Source organism: Mytilus californianus, unplaced genomic scaffold, assembly GCF_021869535.1.
Source record: "Mytilus californianus isolate M0D057914Y unplaced genomic scaffold, xbMytCali1.0.p SCAF_7, whole genome shotgun sequence".
NCBI classification, from domain to species: domain Eukaryota; kingdom Metazoa; phylum Mollusca; class Bivalvia; order Mytilida; family Mytilidae; genus Mytilus; species Mytilus californianus.
In genome coordinates, this window is record NW_026262723.1 from 79,474,638 (window position 1) to 79,498,039 (window position 23,402).

A 23,402-nucleotide genomic window follows, 5' to 3' on the forward strand; every position below is an offset into this window, starting at 1 on the left:
GCAAATGACGTCTTTGTGTCAGACCCAATGACCGGCAAATATTTTTACTGTTTGGGGCCTTCAATATTGAAATTTCAGTTGGTCCTGGTTACCTTGGCTTCGAAATCAATTATGTAGTTGAAAAGCATTGAACACCAAACGTTGTATTGACACATTTATTGCCAGTAATAGGTAAACGTGCTGATGTAAACAGATTTCGATCTTCTCTATGTTTATCCAATTAGCGTAAGCAAGGGTCCGGAAACGGTCATATATGCCAGTCATGTCCTAAGATGAAACTATTTGTCCTAAACGAGTAATAGGGATTTAGGACAAATTTTATTTTTTTAATGAAGTAATTTCGGTCATTTCATTGACTCAATGATTGAAATCAGATTTCTTAATCGCCATTTTGCACTGTCTTGTGTAAGTTGTGATCACTTGTTTTTGTTTATAATCCCTTTCCTGTAATAAAACTGCCACTCCAGTAGTTTGATAATCCTGAGGGCCCTCCTAATATCTATATCAATGCCTCCGTGAAACATTGGCTTATGATCGCTAATCACTTTTTACCTGTGGTTTTAATTATTCACACCTGACAGTGATCACAAGCTCAGAATAATATCTTAACAAAAATTGAAATTCCCTTACAAGTGTATTCATTATTTAATTACTTTTCAGCAAAGACAATCATCAAATCTGATTTAAAAATTAAACCTAAATTTACGGAGAAGAAAGTATTTTTTCATGTGCTTTATTTACTATATAATACGCATGCGTGAAATTGTCTTCAGCAAATTTAATGTTTAATCGTAAAATGCAAATTGATTTCATGCTAAATTAAACGAGTGCAACTATTGTCTGTTACATTCAAACACTTCTAAAGGTAGTAAAATAAAAAAGCCATAAAAAGCCGGTGATTTCCTGTCAATTTGATAAAAAAAACAAATCCCGGAAATGAATCCGGAATTATTCGTACTTTAACTTTATCGCAAACTTCCGGTTTTAACTTTTGTCAAATCGAAAGAAACGTAAGCAATGTCTGAGAGATTTACCATTTTGAGTCATTAAAATCATTTCAATTTTAAACTATTGCCTTCCCTAAACTGTTCTTCATGGTAATGGTAATACATTTACTTAGTAAATGCGATGAAACAGCAATACAAGTTCGTTGATGCTATGAATCTAGTCAAGTTGACATCGACAATTAGGAAAGGGGCACCAACTTTTCTATCATCTCAAAATGACCGAAATTGTGTGGAAAAATTTCTGGATCCTTGAGCGTAAGTCATGTGATCATAATTTTTTTCTTATTTCTCGGGATTAATCATTACACATAGCAATGAATGAAAACAAAAGTAAATTTCCAGTAACAATATTGGATAGAAGCATGTTTTCAGCTTCTTTTTGATAGCTGAGGGATAATTCAGATGATGACAATTAAGACTCAGCAAGTGTTATCAGGACGCGTCCCTCGGACGCACGGTTCATGCAATGTCACTTGACAGAAAACCATGCGTCCAATAGATGGCCATTTCAATTATGTTGTTGAAAAGCATTGAAAACCCAAAGTTCTATTAAGGGACAACTTATGACCATATTTATGTAAATTAAATTAAACAAAAACAAGTATTTTTTTTAGTTTTCTGAGAGTATTTTTTCCATTTTAGTTAATGTGTGACGTAAATGTAGCTTGCCACGGTCATTGATTTTGATCTAATTAATAAGACAACTGTCCATAAAGTTAATGGATAGTTGTCTTATTGGCAAGTGTAGTACAACATTCTCATTTATTTATTTGATGTAGCAGGATGATTTAAATTAAATGTGGTCTCGGTCATTTAACCCCCCATGGTCATATCCTTATTTAACCTGGTCGATTTAGTCAAGGTTTTAAGGTGTATCTTAATCCAACTGGGGAACTGGTTATTATTTTTCAAAATAAGTAGGTCTGGCAAAACTGTCTTACATGCAGGACCCAATGTCTGACAGGAAAAACAAGAATGTGTCCATAGTACATGGATGCCCCACTCGCACTATCATTTTCTATGTTCAGTGGACCATGAAATTGGGGTCAAAACTCTAATTTGGCATTAAAATTAGAAATATCATATCATAGGGAACATATGTACTAAGTTTCAAGTTAATTGGACTTCAACTTCATCAAAAACTACCTTCACCATAAACTTTAACCATGTTAACCTGAAGCTGGACAGACAGACGGACGAACAAACGGACGCACAGACCGAAAAACATAATGCCCCTCTACTATCGTAAGTGGGGCATAAAAAATTATCTGCATCTCTGTTGAAAGATAACTTTCTGGACATAAAATATTCACCCCTCCTTAGAACATTTTCATATTCCTCACATTAAAATATTATATTGTTTGTACATCTAATTCAAAGTTATTTGTGTTACACAAGGCAACACTAAAAGAAGCAAGCTCAACCACCTCTTTTAGTTGAAGCTGTATATCTTCCATCCTAATTGCAAGTTTATATTGGTCTAACTTGAAAGCTAAGAGAATAAAATGCTCAGCGGGGCACAGCTCAATACCACTACAGAGGTCAAACCCTGAACAGTTGGAGAAAGTATTGACACTACATTCAAGCTTGATACAGCTCTGAATTTGGATTGTGATTAAATATTTGACACAGCAATTACACAGTTATCTGCACCATATCAATAACCCCAATAATTCAAATGTTGATGAAATGAAACAAAGTTTAATTTTGGACCCTTTGGACCTCAATGAGGACCAATTTAAAAACAGGGCCCAATACCCAAAATCTAAATACATGGTTGATATATTATTAGCATATTAAAGAACCCCAAAAATTCAAGACTTTGATCTAAACCTCCTTGAAATTGGTCAAGAAATAAGCAATTTTTACAAAGTATTAGAAAAGTTTTGTTTTTGGCCCCTTTTTCCAAAACGGTTGAGCCATATCTTTTAAAATCAATCCCAACCTTCCTATCTTGGTATTGAACCTTGTGGTACAATTGCAAAGAGGTCCATAGACTTATACTCAAGTTATTGTTTGGAAACCAGAAAATCTTTGTTTTCGGCCTTAACTCCTACACAGTATGGACCCTAAACCCCAAAATCAATCCCAAACTTCCTTTTGAGGTATGGAACCTTATGGTACAATTTCATCGAGATTTATACACTTATACACAAGTTATTGACCTAAAACAAGAAAAATGCTTGTTTTTGGCCCATAATTCTTAAACATTTAGGACAATAACACCAATAATCAATTCCAACCTTCCTTTTATGGTATGGAACCTTGAGGTACAATTTCATAGAAATCCATACACTAGTGCATAAGTTATAGCCTGGAAACCAGAAGACGACAACATCTACCATTATACGTCATATAAAAACTTTTTGAAACAATTTCATTTTTACCCCTTTTAAAAAAATAATACTAAGAAAGTGTTAGTCCTTATGCAATGTCTTACATAAATACTCTGTTGATATTGTATAATAGTTTTTGAAGAAATGATCTTAACTGCAGTGAGAAATAAAAATCAATACCTTATCGGGATTTATAGGATGAACAGCTATTGCTTCAACCGCACCAGGATTAACTTTGAAATCGTCTGGAACACTACAACATAAATTACTCTCTATTAACATACTTCCTTACTGCTTAATACTCTTTCTTGATAATTTCATTAACATAATGTGTATTATCATTATCATTATTATCATAAGGAGAAATCATAAAAACTACAAAAATTTTCTTTTGCCTTTACCACTGGTAATTAAGAAACAGTCAAAGATGTTCCATAATGAAAATGTGTTCTAACCTGGAACAATTCTTCCTTTACAATGTGTATGTGGGGACCTTTCAAAAATTAAATGAAATATCTTAAATCTTATTTGCAATGAAATAATACGTTTGAAAATACATGTTCTAGGTAGTTGGAAATATTAACCTTTTTTTATCTAATGCAATAACACTCTATCAAAATATTTCAAAATCTAACACTGATTTTAATATGATATCAGATTTTTGAAATTATAAATTTTGACTGATCAAATTACAAATCAAGATGATTAGTCACCCTGCATGCAAAACAATGTAGTAAAATCAATATGACAAACTCTTCTAATTCTTTACAGATTTCCTCTATTACGTAATAACAGTATGAGGATATCCAAGCAGAATTTATTCTAATTTTCCAGCATTTCTAATTTTTTTCCATTGCATCAAAACTTCCAATTTTGTAAACATCTATTTTGCTGCTTTTGTCCTCATGGTTTTTGACATCATTCTTAAAGAAATATGTTGTTTATTGCAATTTTTTTAAATCCTTATAGGCCTCAACCAAGTCACTCTATCTGTATAATCTGGTGTTGTCCATCAATTCAGTTTCTCTGTTCAAACTTCAAATTGAACCTATTTTGTTACTATTTCTGAACTCTCGTCTTTGAATTAGCCCTGGGCTATAGACTTAAATATAGTAAATATCTTTTCAGACTGATAAGTAGACCACTTACTTCAAAAGTCTAGTATATGTGACAATAAAGACTTACTTCTGCATAACAACATCTTGATAAATGATTTGATCAAGTAATTGGAATGTTTTTAAATCCAATATGAAGATGTTTCCTATTTCTGTTCCAATCAACAGGTGCTCTTTGTTCTTGGTTAAGCAACATACTGATATGTTCTTGAATTTACTGAAAAGAAACCAAAAAAAGATAATACTTTGCTTTATTGTAATTAATAAATCTCTTACTTTCTACATTTATCAATGTTTATCAGCTTTAAACCAACATATGTTGTAAATCTTATCTATAAAAATAGGGAGAAGTGGTAAGATTGCCAATGAAGATAACTATCTACCAGAGACAGAAGGGTGTGGATGTTAGCAACTATAGGTCACTGTACTGCCTTTAACAATGACCAAAACTTGTACCATATATTTAGCTTTGACAGGCAGAGGCATAACAAATTCTAGTCTATATTCTTAACTGATCATAATAAATAGATAGCACACTACATGATGAACTGCATGTCTATATAACTATGATCATCTATCACATCTTAATGAGGCCATAAAAAATTCCCACAATCTCTGAATTTCTAGTTGACAAAGAAAAAGAGATTATCATGTAACCACAAAAGAAACCAGGTAAGTACATTTGAAGAAACTTGGAAACACTCAAGTACATCAAATAAAGGCAATGAAATAATACTCAGAAAATAAATCATGATCTCATGCAAGTGTAAATATTTTGATTAGTAATACATTATTTGATTTTTCACCAGTCACAAAATTAAATGGTGATGAAGGTATTTTATTGTAAAAGAACTAAGATTTTGTATTTTCGCATTGATTATTCATGTCTAGACCTCTAGGTTGTAAACCATAATCAATATATTTAGGAACCTTAACAAAGCCTAATCAATTCTGTAATGAAAACACATTTTAAATCTGTAAACCAATCAAGCTTCAGTAGCTACCTGCAAAGAGGCTCCAATTAGGGAGTTTAAATTGTATGAAATAACTATATAATTCTTCCAGTAACTCCCCCCCCCTCTAATGTCTAGTTAAAAAAATTGCATCCAAAGTATGAACTTGATCACTTCATTTTGCTAAAATATTTTGGGATTGAGGCAAAGTTTTAAAAACTTTTTATAACATTTCACAAGGTTACGACGTTCTCTGTGAAAAACAAAGTTATCAGATAGAGAGGACCATCTGATGATAGGATTCAAATAAGATCATTTAAAGTATTAAAATTATTCAACCTAGTGTGAAATGGAGCCATTTCTTGATTGTGACATGATAATAACTTTGGATGGGTTGACCTTTTCAAAAAAACTCATTAGAAATACAATAGAAATAAAGTCAAATCATTGAACATTATTCATCTGAAATTTCCAGCAGGACAAAGACCACCTGGGGGAAAATCATCTTATCTTTGAATTATCAATTATTTAAACCAATTACAGATAAGATAACAATACAGTGTAACCAGATAAGCCAACATCCACAAACCTGCCAATCACACACAGAGTATCCGTTTTTTACCTGTTGTACAGGTAGTTTTTTTTACCTTTCTTCAGCACTAAATTTAAATTCTTTCACATCTTCTAAAATTGTATTCTCTCCTTTATCGTTGATCTCCCATAATGTGATAGTGTTGTCTCCACAGAGGGATATCAAGCGAGCCTAAAAATCAACATTAACAAAAGTCAAAATACATAAAAGAGAAAATATCAATAACACCTGCTTAAAATGATCATGTTCAAAATACTTGTTTAATTTGAAGGTATTTAAGAAAATAATTACAGATGGGGTCACCACTAATTCTTTGATGTGGTCTGGATAAATAGATGTTTAAACTAATTGAAGCAGAAAGATTTTCAATTTGTCTGTAAAATACAGACTATAGTAATCAATCATCTTCAATCTTTTAAATATATGCTTTTAGTTACAAATATTTGTTATTGAAGAGATTATAAATCTTATATCTGATTTCTGGAGATTTAGCTAGGGTAACATAATAACTGATTGTATCTCTATCTATCATGAATGTTTTACAGTACTTTCAGTTATCTATTTCAGATGATATCATATTTTCTTTTGCAAGCTTTCCTCCTTATGCTTTGAAGCAAAAGTTTGGATTTCAATTTAATTCATTTTAAAACAGTTATGTACTGAAAATATAATGGGATATGGGATTAATTTTTCAAGATACTACAGTAAAATAGATGAGTAAATATGCCTTAAAATTGAGAAACATAAATCTTTTATGTTGCCTCAAATGAAAATCACAGCAAATGATTAGGAAACCACCACTATAGTTTAACTAACAAGTTATGAAAACATTTCCCTTTTTCTATAGAAGAATCAAAGTTTATTTTATCAAAACAAATGTTATTATTTTTTTTAATTTTTAAGTAAATAAAGTTCTCTCCCAACCCTATCCTTTTACTAAATTCTGTAAAATATTTTCAGCTGTTGTAGCTAATCTTCGGATTGACAAAGGTCAGTTTACCCTGGACATCAATGGACATATTGACACCCTTCAGGTCACGAGATTAACTGTAAATAGTAGGACAAACAATGTAATTGAACTACAAAATGTATTGATTTCTACATTGAAAAGTTTTTACAGAAATGAATTGTATAAAGTTCAAGAATCACTTTATCATTTATAAATTTTTTGTTGTTAAACTTTATACCCTAATAAGTAACAATGGCAGGATGGGTTACACTATCACATAAAACAAACCAAGATTTACAGTTCAAGGATCATTGTATCTTGGTTTTGTTTAGGGGTATATATATATATTTTATATACCAGTATAACTGAATATCATAGTTTGTACAATTTTTTCAACAGAAAATTGACACTTTGGTGTTGTACAGTACAAATTAAAATCGAAACTCTTTGAGCAGCATTCTTTCTCTTTTATAACTAGATCCTATGTTTAAACAGAAGGTTGCCACATAGCCAAATGATCATAAAACTATTTTAGGATTAAAACAATTCCAGTTTAACAGTAACAAATTTATGAAACATGGCATTATTGTAATTTCCATTTGTGCCGCTTTATTATCAATATGTCAACCTGCATGTATTGCTAACTCAGCAATTTTATCCACCAAGTTTTGATACAAGATGACATAGTGCAAGATGATGAAAAGGTAATTTAATACATGCCATCATGTCTACCTGTTGTCATCAGATATTGAAATGTTTATTCATAAATGACATTAAACAAACATGTCTATGTAAAGGACATGCAATAATTAGGTACATAATGAATCTTTAATTACCTCTTCTGATAAGAAAAATAACTGGTTGACAGATGCTCCACTCTTCAGTTCACCACAGAATTCTACACCAGGCTGTCCAAGTCTGTTCGTGTGTTAAGATAGATACATGTACTATCAAAGTTGCTACTAGGGTGAACATTGTAAATGGCCTTGTTCATTCTAAACTAAATGTTTATTTTAGAGCAATAGTATATTTATGAAGTGACTGTTGCACAATCATACCTTCAGGTTATTGAATGACTTGGTTTACAATAATTTTTACATTTGATGGTGGTTTTGGGGGATGCATGTTTAATCATTATCATGTCAGTCATATACATCATAATAGACTCGCATATTATTATTTAGTACAATGTACATGCAGTAAGAAATTTAATTTCACTATGTAATCTCCCTAGAAAACTGCAAGTGATCTCAAACAAGTAATCTTTTTCTTACACCTTATGTTTGCAGAAATGGCTAATCATGGAAATTATCTATAGGTTCTAAAGGGCATTCAATCCTTGAATCAGTGAAATACAAGTCTCAAGATAGAAATTCCTGGCAGTAAAGCTTGCTGTAAAGATGTTATCATTCTACTTGACTGTGTGTTTACTTTGAACTACAATTTCTTCAATTTTTGTTAATTTCTCATGACTAGTAGATAAATTAAACTTTGCAATAGAATTTTATACAAATTTTTTTTACGTGATTCAGAAATGGGAAGTCTTTGTACAGCTGCATACTTTTTTGTGTATGTGGGACAAATATTATTTGATACAAGAGAAGTCAGAGGTGTTTATTTCAACTGTCATATTCTGAAAATATGTAAGTGGGAGTTGTGTTGACAGTATAAAACCATCCCAATTTAAATGTCTCTTTTTAATGTAAACAATTTTATGTAAATTTGTGAACTACTATTATACACATGACCTATTTTTTGGGTGTAATAACCAACTTCCTGCACTGATTGCTAACATCTATAAATTTATGCATCAGCTATTATTGAATTATGAACTTCATACTCTCCCTTTAACCTGTATTATCAGATACACTATTTGTAATCAATTAATTTTAACTGATACATGTATGATTGGAATAAACGGTACTTCAGAATTTAATTCACATTTATACCTAAATTGTCACCTAGTGACCTAACCACCAAAAAAACACTACAAGATACTTAAAGACAATAAAATTTCACAAAAATCTGATCCTATTAACATTTTTGCATGCTTGACTGATGAAGATGTATACAATAAATTCTTCCTATTGTATATATATTAAGTGGGTTAGCATGCCCACACCTTGACAGTTTATAACCTTACAAAGATATAGTATATCTACATTCATTGTATGCTTCATTGCCATCCATGACATTCCTCACATACAATTATTCAATGTTTACAAAAATCATTATCCCATGTTTAATAATATTTAAGTAACTAAAATTATCTTTGGAGAAAATTTATGATTGCAAGATAGGCAAAATGCACGTAGAGTTCCAATATGCTATTCAAAACATGCAAGCAGCTCATCTTGAAAAAAGGCAGTTTAAATTTAGTTTCAATGTCACGCCTTAATACTATTAAAGGCTTACAATGCACAAGAATGACAGTTGTGCACTATTTCTACTTTCCATTAATTTTGTATTAGCTGTGATAAACTGAAGCCTTGATAGTTAACATTTATGTGAAGAATGTTAGAAATATGCAGACAGCTGCTCTGTTATTTTGTAATATTTTTTAGTATTTTACACAACTTTCATTTCATACTGTTTATTGAATTTTTGGCAACATGCGGTCTGGTTATTGAATATTTGGCAACAGGTGGGATATGAATATTATGCTAGATAAAGAAAACAGTCCTGGAACTATGATTTGTCATTGCTATATCTTATAAACAAGGACTCTATATTTTTTCTTCCTTTTATGTATCATATAATGCAGAAATAATTATACAATAAAAAGATTGTGTCAATGGGATACAGATGCCCCCCACTTGTAAATATGCAAGAGTCAATATACTAATTCAAACCTATTGACATTTGTTTTCTTTGAAACTTATGTTGACATTTGTTTCTTAATGTTGAGTGCGCAAAACAACAAGTTTGGTAATTTTCCATTTATAAAGGAACACAACTCGAGAACAATAAAAGTGACACCAACCTAATTAACCTTGATCTGTGTTTGGTGGTTATAAGCATTGTGTATAAGTTTCACAACAATTGGTTGAGGCAAACTAAGGTTAGAGAATGGAAGCTAATTTTGGCCATACGTATGGATGTACATGTACAGGTGTAAACCTTAATGCCCCCTTCACCTACGAGCAGGGGCATATAAAATATTAAAAGCATTTCAACTGAGACAAAATTTGATACATCAGCAACATTTTAATAGTAACTGCTTTGTTCTTATAAAAATGTTCTGCAATTTTGATCTAGATTTACACTACACATCTGTTATTTGGAAAATGCAAAACAGAATTTTGCTATTATGAATGTTGCGGCTTGCCCCAACTTTTAACTTGATTTTGGTTAATTCTATATCAAAGTTGACTAAATAAATCAATAGAAATAGATATGTAGTCTATCGTGTCTGTCTATTCTTAGTCTCACACTACAAAATTCACAGATATTCACTTTTAAATCGTCTTCTATTTTTATTTGTTATACATTTGTGTTATGTAAGCAGTTCATAAAGCTCAAATCACTATATTTTCAGTAAAGTATATTTTCAGGTTACAATGTCACATTCTGTGACAATATTCAGAATCTGGCTTCCAGAAGAGCCTGTATTCAAATAAATAGCAAATACATAATTAACATTGAAATGAATGTCCTAATCTATGTAAAGGATACATTTTAATATAACCTTGCTTGTTTCCAATGGCTAGCAACTGAAGTTTGGGATCATAATCCATACAAGCGGGCTTGTTAATAAATCCATGTTCTGTGCACTGAAAAAAACAAATCTCATGTCAGACAGAAGCTTTTTATCAAATATACACTGCTTTTTCTAAAAAGGGAATAGCTACATTGTACTTATAATGTGCAAAACCTGCAGTTCACTGTCAGACATATATATTAATATATTATCTTATCAGACTATAACATTCTTCATCAAATATAAATAAAGGATTGCCGCTTAAAAAATCTTCAAAGCCTGTTGTAAAAAACTAAATTTCTCACACTGCTAAAGGATTGCATTCTTGAGCTCAAGATCATCCAGTACATAGCATCATATTTTGGAGGATAAAAAATATTATTTAATGCCCATGGGCATGATGGGACACATGTACTCTGGTCCTGTTAAATTATGTTCTTACATTTAAAAGATTCATGTGCAATGTAGTTGATGTACATGTGAATGAAACTGAATCTATGTCATTATACAATTTTCTCTTTCACTTTTGGCTGTAACATGTAAATCTGAGCTCAGAACGCAAGAAATGATTTTCTCTTTCACTTTTGCTGTAAATGTGAGCTCAGAAACCAGGAAAATGATTTTCTCTTTCACTTTCGGTTGTAACATGTAAATCTCAGCTCAGAACCCAGGAAAATGATTTTCTCTTTCACTTTTGGCTGTAACATGTAAATCTCAGCTCAGAACCCAGGAAAATGATTTTCTCTTTCACTTTCGGTTGTAACATGTAAATCTCAGCTCAGAACCCAGGAAAATGATTTTCTCGTTCACTTTTGGCTGTAACATGTAAATCTGAGCTCAGAACCCAGGAAAATGATTTTCTCTTTCACTTTCGGCTGTAACATGTAAATCTGAGCTCAGAACCCAGGAAAATGATTTTCTCTTTCACTTTTGGCTGAAACATGTAAATCTGAGCTCAGAATGCAGGAAAATGATTTTCTCTTTCACTTTTGGCTGTAACATGTAAATCTGAGCTCAGAATGCAGGAAAATGATTTTCTCTTTCACTTTTGGCTGTAACATGTAAATCTGAGCTCAAAATGCAGGAAAATGATTTTCTCTTTCACTTTTGGCTGTAACATGTAAATCTGAGCTCAGAACACAGGAAAATTATTTTGTTTTCTTTCTTAAATCTAATTGGTGAGTAGGTCTGTGATTCCAGTTTTACACATATCCCTTTCCAGAATTAGCCAATTGCAATCTCTCAAGCTCAGTGACAAACATTTTTGGGGAGTGTGATAAATTTTGTCCCATATTTTCACAAAATATATTGGGGTAAAGATAGCTAATTTGTTGGTGGTAAGATTCATAAGAAATCCTCTGAAGAGCTAGTAGATCTGTTGATTGTTCAACAAGTTTAAGCTCTATAGATCTCTCCGGTCAAAATATCATGGTCCCTTTATTTAGTGTTAGGTTAGTAAAATATGGGAAAAGATAAATCTTTATTAGTATATTACAAGACACTGGCCTGAGCAATTATGAATAGGATTAATGAAATCATGATTGGACTTGAAAGCAGGCAGTCAACTGACCAAATGAACTTACCATAAAATAGTCACTTGCCATATCATATATTAACCAAGTGTCAATTTCCCACACTTTACTAGGTCATTAACCTGAATTCAATATGTTTTGTCATTTTTTGGTGATGTTTAAACAACAAATAGCTTAGATGGTTTCCAAAAATGATGAATTGTTATTATTTAAATATCTAAAATAGCTGTAAGGTCAGTAAAGGACAATATCAAAATTTACCAGTTTCAATCTGTGACAAAGAGGCCATTTCTCTATCTTAAATAATTTAACAATGCAAAAGGAGACTAAAAAAAACTTCATATGCTTAAACCTCTTTTATAATATCATCAGCTTTAAACTGATAATTCTTTTTTATATGAAGTTATTTCCCTTGGCTACCATGTTGGAGGGCAAACAGGTTGGTTGATTTTCATAATTGACCAACAAAATTAATAAATTTGGTACAAGCAAGTCTGATTAGGGATCTATCCAGATTGCAGTGCCCAATTATACAATGTTTAGATTTTCATAATTGACCAACAAAATTAAAAAATATGGTACAAGCAAGTCTGATTAGGGATCTATCCAGATTGCAGTGCCCAATTATACAATGTTTAGACAGGGAAATATAATATGAATATTATCTAATGAAACAGCATACAGCTCTCTCTTTATTTTTTAAACTACTTCTTCATGTAGTGATCAATTCCTTCTCTTCATTTTTTCTCATTTTTCGCCTCTTTTAAAATAACAAATTTAAGAGTAAAAAAAAGTAAAAAATTGACATCAAGATATCAGAAATTCAACAAAGTCACATTAAGTGAGGTGGCATCGATATGGTTAATACTCCTTTTTTTGTTTTTGATAGTACAAATACATATGTAAGATGTAAAAGAACATCAAAATTTAAAAGATTTCTCGAAAGGGTATTGAAGGTATCATTTAGATATCTTGTTTTTATTTTTAATGTATTAAGGTTTACTTTGTACTTTTTAAATTTTCAATCAACTCATGAGGAGGGCCAGCTCGGCCAGACTATTTCACAAGATTTTGCAGAGTTACCAATCTCTGGTTTTATACATCTCGAGCTTCAACAAATAAAGATTGTCGAGAAAACTATTTCTTCTAAAGGCTTGAAGTTGAGGTCAGTACAGCTGTTATTTCTTCTAAAGGCTTGAAGTTGAGGTCAGTACAGCTGTAACAAGTTGAATTTTATGCATGTTGACCTCAAAGGTTCAAACATCATCACAAATGGAAATATCTGTTACTCAAATTACGTCAATCAAAAACTATCTATAGGCTATTTCTCAATTCATGTCTTTCACCGGAAAAGATGAGTCTATTACGCACTCCCTTATGACCTCATTTCCAGATAGAAGGCGCGCCTATATCCCTGCCCCTATTAAAGTTTCAAGATTGTCATTCAACAGGGTAGTCTAGCTAGAAATAATTTATGTTCCGTAAGTACGTAATCTCAATGTCTGGTATGACTGAAGGGAGGATGACCAAGTAATTAAATTTTATTTCCCCAAATATTTCATGCAGTATAGCATCAAACTTTTTCACGTATTCACTCGACATGTGTTGCAAACGAGGATGTCTACATTTTGGTCACTAGATGATGCAAGTCACATGACAGATATAACTAACTACCGTATCTCAGAACTGGTGTATTGCTGAAAACAAAAGATTTCACCTGGCCTAGTGTTCAACATTTGGATGTAGGCATGATTTTACTTAAACATCTTCACTGTTTGGTAGAAGTTTCATGGGTATCAAAATAAGTTGATGAAGATGAGATATAAGTCTTCTGAAAATGTAAATATCACATGTCATGTATGTTACATGACAACTGTTGCATTTTCTGTGATGGAAAACCATTTCCAGTCTGATTTTAACAGGTTAAAAGTATTGTTAAATACCTGTCGTGTACAGATAACTTGAAAAACACAGGTCAATTAATAACCTTAAGTGGCCCCTTATCTTGTTATCACTTATGAGTCATCTGTCATTCATTTTAACTTCATTCAATATGGCTGCAACAAAAGTATATTTACTACAATTTACTACTCACTCGTTTGAATCCAAACAACTCTTTCTTCAACTTCTCTCTCTCCTCGCTATCCTTAGCGGGATGCTTCTTCAAAAATTTAAACATTTCCTCGTCGAAATTTACCTGAAAAATGCAAATTACGAGACGGTGAAAATGAAAATAGGTTACATTTTTTGTTACAACATATGATCAGACACAATGAAAAACGAGAATTCGCACTTGCAATAAATTAATAAACTACTGTAAAACTTACAAATGGACTGATTTGATTATAATAACACTCCTATTAATTAAATGTCACAAAATTTAATTAATTTGCCGGCATTCAAACCCGCGCCAAGCTTGGCGTAACCTAAATCGATTGACCTCAATTCAACTCAAATGTGTATTACTCCGCAAACAAAACAAAATGACAGTAAATGTAGTTCCTATATATAGCTTTATTTCACCCGATGATTTTTTTATTCAATCGATATCTAAAGTTATATCATATTCATTCATTATGAAAAACGAAAAACGTTATTTTCTAAATCCCAAATGACTATTTTCTGTATGGACTATTTAAACTGTTCCTACGTGTTGAACAGGGAACATGAAAAATTTGAGTTCTCGTTCCTGATTTTCCCAAACTTTTTTTGTACAATAAGTAGGCTATAAAATTCATCTTTTTAAGAAGCTTATTTATGGTTTGCGTGTGTGATACTCAAGACTTTCCTCTTTTTTTCTATCCATGCTTTATGCTTTATTTCCCATGCGTATAAATGAAAATTTATACGAATTATGAAAAGACTCATGTCATAAATATACTAGATAAACATGCACTTTTAAAAACAAGATACCATAAAAAAATGCATGTTCAAATAGTGATTTGAGAAAACCCATTCACCGTTAACATATCTTCTATTCAAGTTACACAAAACAAAGGAATGGAATAACTTGGGGGAAATTTTAGAAAACAGCAATCTGGTCAAAAGGAGATCAATGAAAAATTATTTCTTAGAAATCTTAGAAAGATTTTTGGAAAACTATAAACCCTCTTTTCTCTAAAAAGTGTCACTCAGGTAAAAAAAAATGTCTTGAGTCAAAGCAACAAAATTCAGACTCGGATATCAAACAATTTAGAGAACATTTTAATGCCTTTTTTAGTCAACTGTAGCCGAGGAAATAGGAAAAGATGTTATATATGACCCAATTTCCACATCCCAGCATCTTAGAGATACAAAATCATAGAGACCCGGAGATAAATTTTGAATTTAAAAGAACTACCATCGAGGAGGAAGTAAATATTATAAATAAAATAGGCTACTGGCTGTGACGGACTTCCAGCTAAAATTCAAGTTGTGAAACATAGTAAATCTGTTTTTGCGCCACAGCTGACAGATCTAATAAATCTATCTGTTGACTCTGGTGCATTTCCAGATAGACAAAAGGAGGCACAAATAACTCCACCTCATAAAAAAAAAAGACATCTCCAAAGCTTTTGATTGCTAACCGTATGAAATTTTACTCGATAAATTATCATTTTATGGTGTTTCTTCTCATCCAGTGTCCCTTTTAAATTCATATTTATCAAAAAGAAAAAGATAAAAGTTGGCAACATATTTATAGTAGTTGGGCTGACATCCAGAAAGGTGTGCAACAGGGTTCTATTCTTGGACCACTTTTGTTCAACGATTTTATAATAAACGTTTGATTTGATTAAGCAGAGCTCATTGAATATTAACTATGCAGATGACAACACATTATTGTTCTGTATAGTCCTGATTTTAACAAGGTAATGTCTACATTAGAAGATGAATCCAACCAATTGATTGACTGGTATAAATCTAATAAAATACAAGCTAATCCTGACAAATTCCAGGTGTTGTAAAGTTGTTGGACATAGACATTGACTACCAGTTTAATTTTGATTTACATAGTAGGAATTTATGTAGAAAGGCATCTCAGCAGCTTAATGTTTTGAAACGTTTAGGATATTTTTTTTCCAATTTAGATAAATTTTAACTCACTATATTTCGTACTTTATCATAAGTACTAGTAATTATAATTTTTTCCCTTGAGCTTGGCATTTTTGCAATGAAATTAATACTCTAAAGTTAGAAAAAGTGCTCTCCGGTTTGTGTATGATGGCTACAAAATATTTACAACTTGTGAATAGGGCTAAGGTGTTAACTCTTTTGGTGTGCAGAATCAGGACTATGACTCTAGAAACTTTTTAGATTTTAAATAATATTGCTCCTTCATGTTTGAACAGTCTCCTAAAAATTAAATTTACAAAATACTCTTTTGATATAGTAATATATTATATGTTTCCCGGATAACAAAAATCTACTTCATGTATAACTAGAGGCCCTAAAGAGCCTGTATCGCTCACCTTGGTCTATGTGCATATTCAACAAAGGACACTCTCCAACATTGTAGGCTAGAATAGAACTCATGACAAAAATCTCTGTTTTGTTGATCTTGTATGGTTGATCATTTAGTCTGTTTACTTTCTCTCTATCTTCTTTAGTTTTTGCTCAAAACACAAAAGAGGGTAAAAAAAATCCTCATTTAAGGGTAATTACTCATTTAAAGAGTGACAGTCTACTATCTATATCGGCAAATTTTGACTTGTTAGTAGATCTTGCCTTGCTGATCATTTTTGTGATGAAAGTGTCTATCTATTATAATTTTTATCATATAAGGCAAAACGCAAAAAAGGTAAAAATCTTCATTAAAGGGCAATAACTCCAATAAGGAGTCGTCGGACGATTTCCTCCATATTGTCTTAATTGTAGATCTTGTCTTGCTGATAATTTTTGCTTATTTAAGTTTCTATCTATCTATTATAATATTTAAGATAAAAGGCAAACACACAATAAAATGGCAATAACTCTAATAAGAAGTCGACTGACGATTTCGAACATGGGGAATTCATTTGTAGAACTTGTCTTGCTGATCATTTTTGCGATTTAAAGTTTATCTCTACATATTATAGTTTTCAAGATAGGCAAACATGAAAAAAATGGTAAAATTTGTCATTTAAGGGCAATAACTCCAATAAGAAGTAGTCTCACAGTATTGAAGAATATGGACAATTGGTAGAGCTTAACATTCTAAACATTTCTGCTCCTGTCAGATTTTCTCTATTTATAACGTTTTTCAAAATAATAGACAAAACTTGAATTTTACCCCTATGTTCTATTTTTAGCCATGTCGGCCATCTTGGTTGGCAGGCGGGGTCATCGGACATATTTTTTAAACTAGATACCCCAATGATGATTGTGGCTAAGTTTGGTTAAATTTAGCCCAGTAGTTTCAGAGGAGAAGATTTTTGTAAAAGTTAACAGACGACGACGGATGATGACGATGACGACGAACGACGACGGACTACGGACGCCAAGTGATGAGAAAAGCTCACTTGGCCCTTTGGGCCAGGTGAGCTAAAAAGGAAACAGATATTCTTCGTCAGTATGATGTAAAATGAATCTTATCATATTATATACTATTTATTCTTATATAGATAAAACAATTCTGAAAGTAATACAAACAAGTGAAACTGCGAGGTACTGCTCACTGATGATACCCCCGCCCAAATATTTCGGTAAACAGGAAGTTGTTGAGTGATGAATCTGAAAACGCATCATACGGTATAGCTGACTTATATAAACCCTGAAACCAATTTCAGAAATCCTTGTATTGTAGTTCCTGAGAAAAATGTGACGAAAATTTTCAACTTGGCTATCATGTGAGTATGATACAAGTGTTCGGTAAACAGGAAGTTGTTGAGTGATGAATCTGAAAACGCATCACACGGTATAGCTGACTTATATAAACCCTGAAACCAAATTTCAGAAATCCTTGTATTGTAGTTCCTGAGAAAAATGCGACGAAAAATATTCATGGGACGGAAGGACGGACTGACGGACTGACGGATGGATGGACTGACGGATGGACAGACAGAGGTAAAACAGTATACCCCCACTTTGTTAAAGCGGGGGTATAATTAAAAACCGAAACACGCTTGTATAATTCTAAAATTTCAAAGTTGACACAGGTTAAATATTCACAAAAGTTATTACAACAGAGATTCTCAGTGAATAGATATAAGAAGATGTGGTATGAGTGCCAATGAGACAACTCTCCATCCAAGTCAAAATTTATAAAAGTAAACCATTATAGGTCAAAGTACGGTCTTCAACACGGAGCCTTGGCTCACACCGATCGAACAGTAAGCTATAAAGGGCCCCAAAAATTACTAGTGTAAAACCATTCAAACGGGAAAACCAACGGTCTAATCTATATAAAAAACGAGAAACGAGAAACACTTATGAACCATATCAACAAACGACAACTACTGAACATCAGATTCCTGACTTAGGACAGGTGCAAACAAATGCAGCGGGTTTTAACGTTTTAATGGTACCAAACCTTCACTGTTATATCACTGTTAAATAGCACTGTTATATTTTAACTAGTATAATTCTAAAATTTAAAAAAGTTGACGAATGTTAAGTGATTTACAACAGAGGCTGCGTACATAAACATCCCAAATGGGTAGCACTGTTAGATTTGAACTGGTATGATATTTAAATTCCAAAATTGACGAAGGTTATTTAATTAAGTCTCCACAAAAAAAATTGGAGACTTATTGTTTTTGCTCAATTATTATTATCATGTGGCACCCTCAACGGAGTTGGGGTGACATACTGTTATTCTACGTTTCTAAGCCACCGTTTCCATGGAAACTGCTAAACTGCGAAAAAATTTCATAATTCTAAATCTTTCATTATAAGACCTAACTGGATGAAACTTTCTGGAAATGTTACTTGGTATACCTAGATGTGCAGACATTATTAAGAAATTCCAAAATGGCCACCGTTGTCATGGAAACAGGGCGAAGGTTTAACATTGACTCCATGGGAAAATACATTAAAGCTGCTTTTTCTTAAATAATATTAGATCAAACCAATGAAACATTATGGATATGTAACATGGCATCTGCCAATGTGGCGCATATCTTTGGACTTTTGAAAATGGTCACCGTTTCCATGGAAACAGCAAAAAATGTCAAAAATTACAAAATGCTCCAAACTTAATGAAACTTTACAAAAATGTTAACTGGCATGTGTAAATGAGCTATTTAAATTTGGAATATTCAAAACGGCTGCCATTACCACCATGGCAATAGATGGACGAGGGTGCCATTCGCTATTGCTAGCAATTGCATATCTAGTTATTATTATTATTATTCCTCTTCCTCTTTCTCTTCCGCCGCTCTTTTAAATAAACTTTTCCACACCCGTTCTCCAAAACCGCTAGTCAGATTTACGCAAGGTTCTACAATATGTTAGACTAGCTTGTCTAGTGGTGCAATAAGGGTTTTGTTTGTGCATTGGGGTCTATAAAGGGGTACTTTGAGGGGCAAAAAGAAGGGAGGGAACCCTATCGGATTTATATTTTTGTTATTTTCAAATGATAATAACTTGAAAACAGTTAGTGATAGGCACAATATTTATAATTGAAAATGTTCTACAAGATAAAGCACATCAAATGAAATAAAGGGTTAGTCCCCATGGGTCACCCCACCTGCCATTTCAGAAAGTTCTAATATCTTGTAAGTAGTCAAGATCCCCACCCCGAAACAATATTTATTCTGGTTTTGTCATGCTAAGATGATTTGAATGATATACAGGGTAAGACCAAAGCTGTCACCCCACACCCTGTCATTTGAATATGTCCAAATATCTTGTAAATGGTCGACATCCCCACCCCTAGACCATATATATTCCTGTTCGTCATGCCACGAAGATTTGAATGATATATAGTGTCAGTCCCCAGGGGTTCCCGTACCCCAATGTTCATATATTTTGTAAATGGTCCAGATCCCCCACCCCTAAACCATATATAATCTGGTTTGTCATGCAAAAATGATTTGAATGATATACAGGGTAAGACCCGAAGGGTCATCCCCACCCTCTGTCATTTGAATATGTTCAAATATCTTGTAAATGGTCGAGATCCCCAACCCTAAACCATATATATTCCTGTTCGTCATGTCACGAAGATTTGAATGATATATAGGGTCATTCCCCATGCGTTCCCCCTACCCCAATGTTCATAACTCTTGTAAATAGTCCAGATCTCCATCCCTAAACCATATATATTCTGGTTTTTTAGACCAAGATGATTTGAATGATATACAGGGTGAGACCCAAAGGGTCATCCACACCCCTGTCATTTGAATAAGTTCAAATATCTTGTAAATGATCGAGATCCCCATCCCTAAACCATGTATATTCCTGTTCGTCAAGTCAGGATGATTTGAATGATATATAGGGTTAGTAACCGGGGTCACTTATGCATATCACTTTACTGGATCAAACCAATTTTTACTGGACTTTGCCCAATGTCCGGCGACCTTAGAAATGACTGTAATTATGGGAGCTGTGTTTGGGAGACTTCGTAACAGCATCATGTTACAATCGTTTCTTTTTACAACAGAGGCTGTGTATTTATTCATACCCAAATGGATTATAGTACTGTGTGATTTGAACTGATATAAATCTAGAATTTCAGAGTTGACGAAGGTAAAGGAGTAATAAAAATTTCGATTGGAAAAAATAAAAACGGAAAGTCCGTTATAAAATGGCAAAAACAAACGCTCGAACACATCAAACGAATGGAAAACAACTGTCATATTCCTGACTTGGTACAGGCATTTCCTTATGTAGAAAATGGTGGATTAAACCTGGTTTTATAGCTAGCTAAAGCTCTCACTTGTATGACAGCCGCATAGAATTCCATTATATTGGCAACAATGTGTGAGCAAAACATACAGACATAAAAGGTAAAATTGTCAAAAATTGGGGGCGCAGCAGTCAACATTGTGATATAATCTTAATCACTATAAAAACAAATAACTATTTCAACAAGGAAAAACAAATACTCTATAGACAAAGTACTTAAGCAACAAGAGGCTCTCAAGAGCCTGAATCACTCACCTGTATTTCAGAGGAGAAGATTTTTAAATGTTAGCAAACTTGATGAACAAATTGTGTAAAATTGTCTTTAAAGGGCCAATTGCCATTTTTGAACATATTAACTTTTTTGTAGATCTTACTTTGCTGAACATTATTGCTGCTTACAGTTTATATATATCTATAATAATATTCAAAATAATAACAAAAACTGCAAAATTTTGTTAAAACTATCAATTCGGTGGCAGCAACCCAACAATGGGTTATTTGATTTCGTCTGAAAATTTCAGGGCCGATAGATCTTGACCAATTAAACAATTTTACCCCATGTCACATTTGCTCTAAAAGATTTAGTTTTTGAGATATAAGCCAAAAACTGCATTTGACCCTTATGTTCTATTTTTAGCCATGGCGGCCATGTTTGTCGATGGATACAAACTTCGGATACAATTTATAAACAAGATACCCTAAGGAACATTTAGTTACAGTTTGAAGGTAATTGGCCCAGTAGTTTCAGAGGAGAAGATTTTTGAAATAGTTTACGACGACAGACGACAACAGACGACGACGACGACAGACGACGACGGACGCCAAGTGATGGCATAAGCTCACATGGGGCCTTTCGGGCCCCGGTGAGCTAAAAATGAAAGACAAAAATACAAAATTGACCATAGCACAATAACACAAAGGTGAGATGTATAAGTACAGAACCACGCCAAAAGTATATTACCAAAAATGGACTGAACAGTCAAGGATAAAAGTGTACAAGGAAAAATAAAAAGACCACTATAACATGTAATTAAGACGACAAACAACGTCAGTAACCAGAATCTATACTTCAAGACCATCATGTATCATTTGTGAAGTTTACAGAGACTGCTTAGATATATATACAACCCAAATGAATAGCATTGTGCGATTAGAACTCACCTTTTTCATTGCTCCCACTTGGTGCCATATATACACATAGTCAGACATATCTCATTATAAATCCATAGTGAGTCTATGCTTCTAAAAATAGAATAGCATCCCGTCTGAGGCTGTATTGAGTAGATGATCATATCTGTACACTTAGAGAACAGTCATTAATTATTTATCAGCTGAGGGGGTCGGTGCATTTTAGGTTTAGGGGGCGGGGTCATTACCAAAAATATCATACAGCCTGGGGGGGGGGGGGGTGGGTTGCCATCAAAATTTTTATTTTACTGGGGGGGGGGGGGGGTCACACAATGAAAGTTTTTATTTTTATGTCTGGCAAGCATATTAATTGTTGACGATATTGAAATGAGTGTGCAATCTCTTGAATAATTTCTGTCATTATTAAATCTTTGATAGTGTACAACACTAGCAGGATGCCTAATCTCTCAATGGTACTATTAATATTTGAATTGATAATTTTATAGAGGAGGCATGCTGTCAAAAATAGTATAATACTTAATATTAATAATCTTTATTTTTTTTTTTTCAATGCTATATGTTTGTATTGTTTAATGTCTATCGTTTTGTCATTAATATGCCTGTCTGTCTGTCTGTCTGTCTGTTTGTTTGTTTTGTTTTGGTTTGTATTGGTTTGTTTATTTAGTAACAATCCTATTGTTTGGATTTTAAACTAATAAAATTCTTATTCTTATTCTTATTCTTATTCTTATTCAATGGTACTGAATCTGATTACTCCTTATTACAGTGATATGTTATAGTTCATTATTCCCAGTCAATATGATACTTCCATGATTATCCATAGAATGTGAACATTTACAATCCGACTTATCTTAGGATTAACAACTGCATGACACATTTGTCCCTAGTTTTGACCACAGGAAACAATGAGTTAGAAAAATTTCTGAACATCTGTATTTTAACTTTCTAAAGTGTTAAAATCATTTTGATAGGAATGATTTCTTGGGATAGATGTAGGACTGTAAAAGGTGTGTACATTCTAAAATCGTTTGTGAGTATGTATAACTATGTGATGAAATTATTACAAAGATATCGAATAAGAAAAGGAATATCTAATGTTCCAATTATGGGCCGTTGTTGGGCAGCATGGCATTCACACACACAAAACAATAAACTGGGATTTCGTAAAACATTTACACATTGAAATGAAATATTGAATGTTCATATAATTATAAACCTACATATACTTTCCTTTATTTCAAATAAATCATATAAAAAGAAGATG

At 32.6% G+C, this 23,402-nt stretch overlaps 1 protein-coding gene across 4 annotated transcripts in view; it reads right to left on the bottom strand.

Annotated features, from left to right (window-relative positions):
- Positions 1 to 22,190, bottom strand: part of LOC127708961 (lethal(2) giant larvae protein homolog 1-like) — a 44,649-nt gene extending 22,459 nt beyond the window's left edge. Inside the window, exons 1-7 of one of the 4 annotated variants that reach the window (XM_052214179.1) lie at positions 22,151 to 22,190; positions 14,280 to 14,381; positions 10,628 to 10,725; positions 7,789 to 7,870; positions 6,059 to 6,174; positions 4,529 to 4,675; positions 3,524 to 3,596 (exon numbers count right to left, since the gene is read on the bottom strand). In XM_052214179.1, the coding sequence (XP_052070139.1) occupies positions 3,524 to 3,596; positions 4,529 to 4,675; positions 6,059 to 6,174; positions 7,789 to 7,870; positions 10,628 to 10,725; positions 14,280 to 14,381; positions 22,151 to 22,159 (627 nt within the window). In that variant the 5' untranslated portion in view covers positions 22,160 to 22,190. Of the gene's footprint in view, positions 1 to 3,523; positions 3,597 to 4,528; positions 4,676 to 6,058; positions 6,175 to 7,788; positions 7,871 to 10,627; positions 10,726 to 14,279; positions 14,382 to 14,511; positions 14,650 to 22,150 lie in introns of those variants that run through there. The other 3 variants (XM_052214177.1, XM_052214178.1, XM_052214180.1) reach the window with 3 other exon arrangements.
- Positions 22,191 to 23,402: the final 1,212 nt, after the last annotated feature.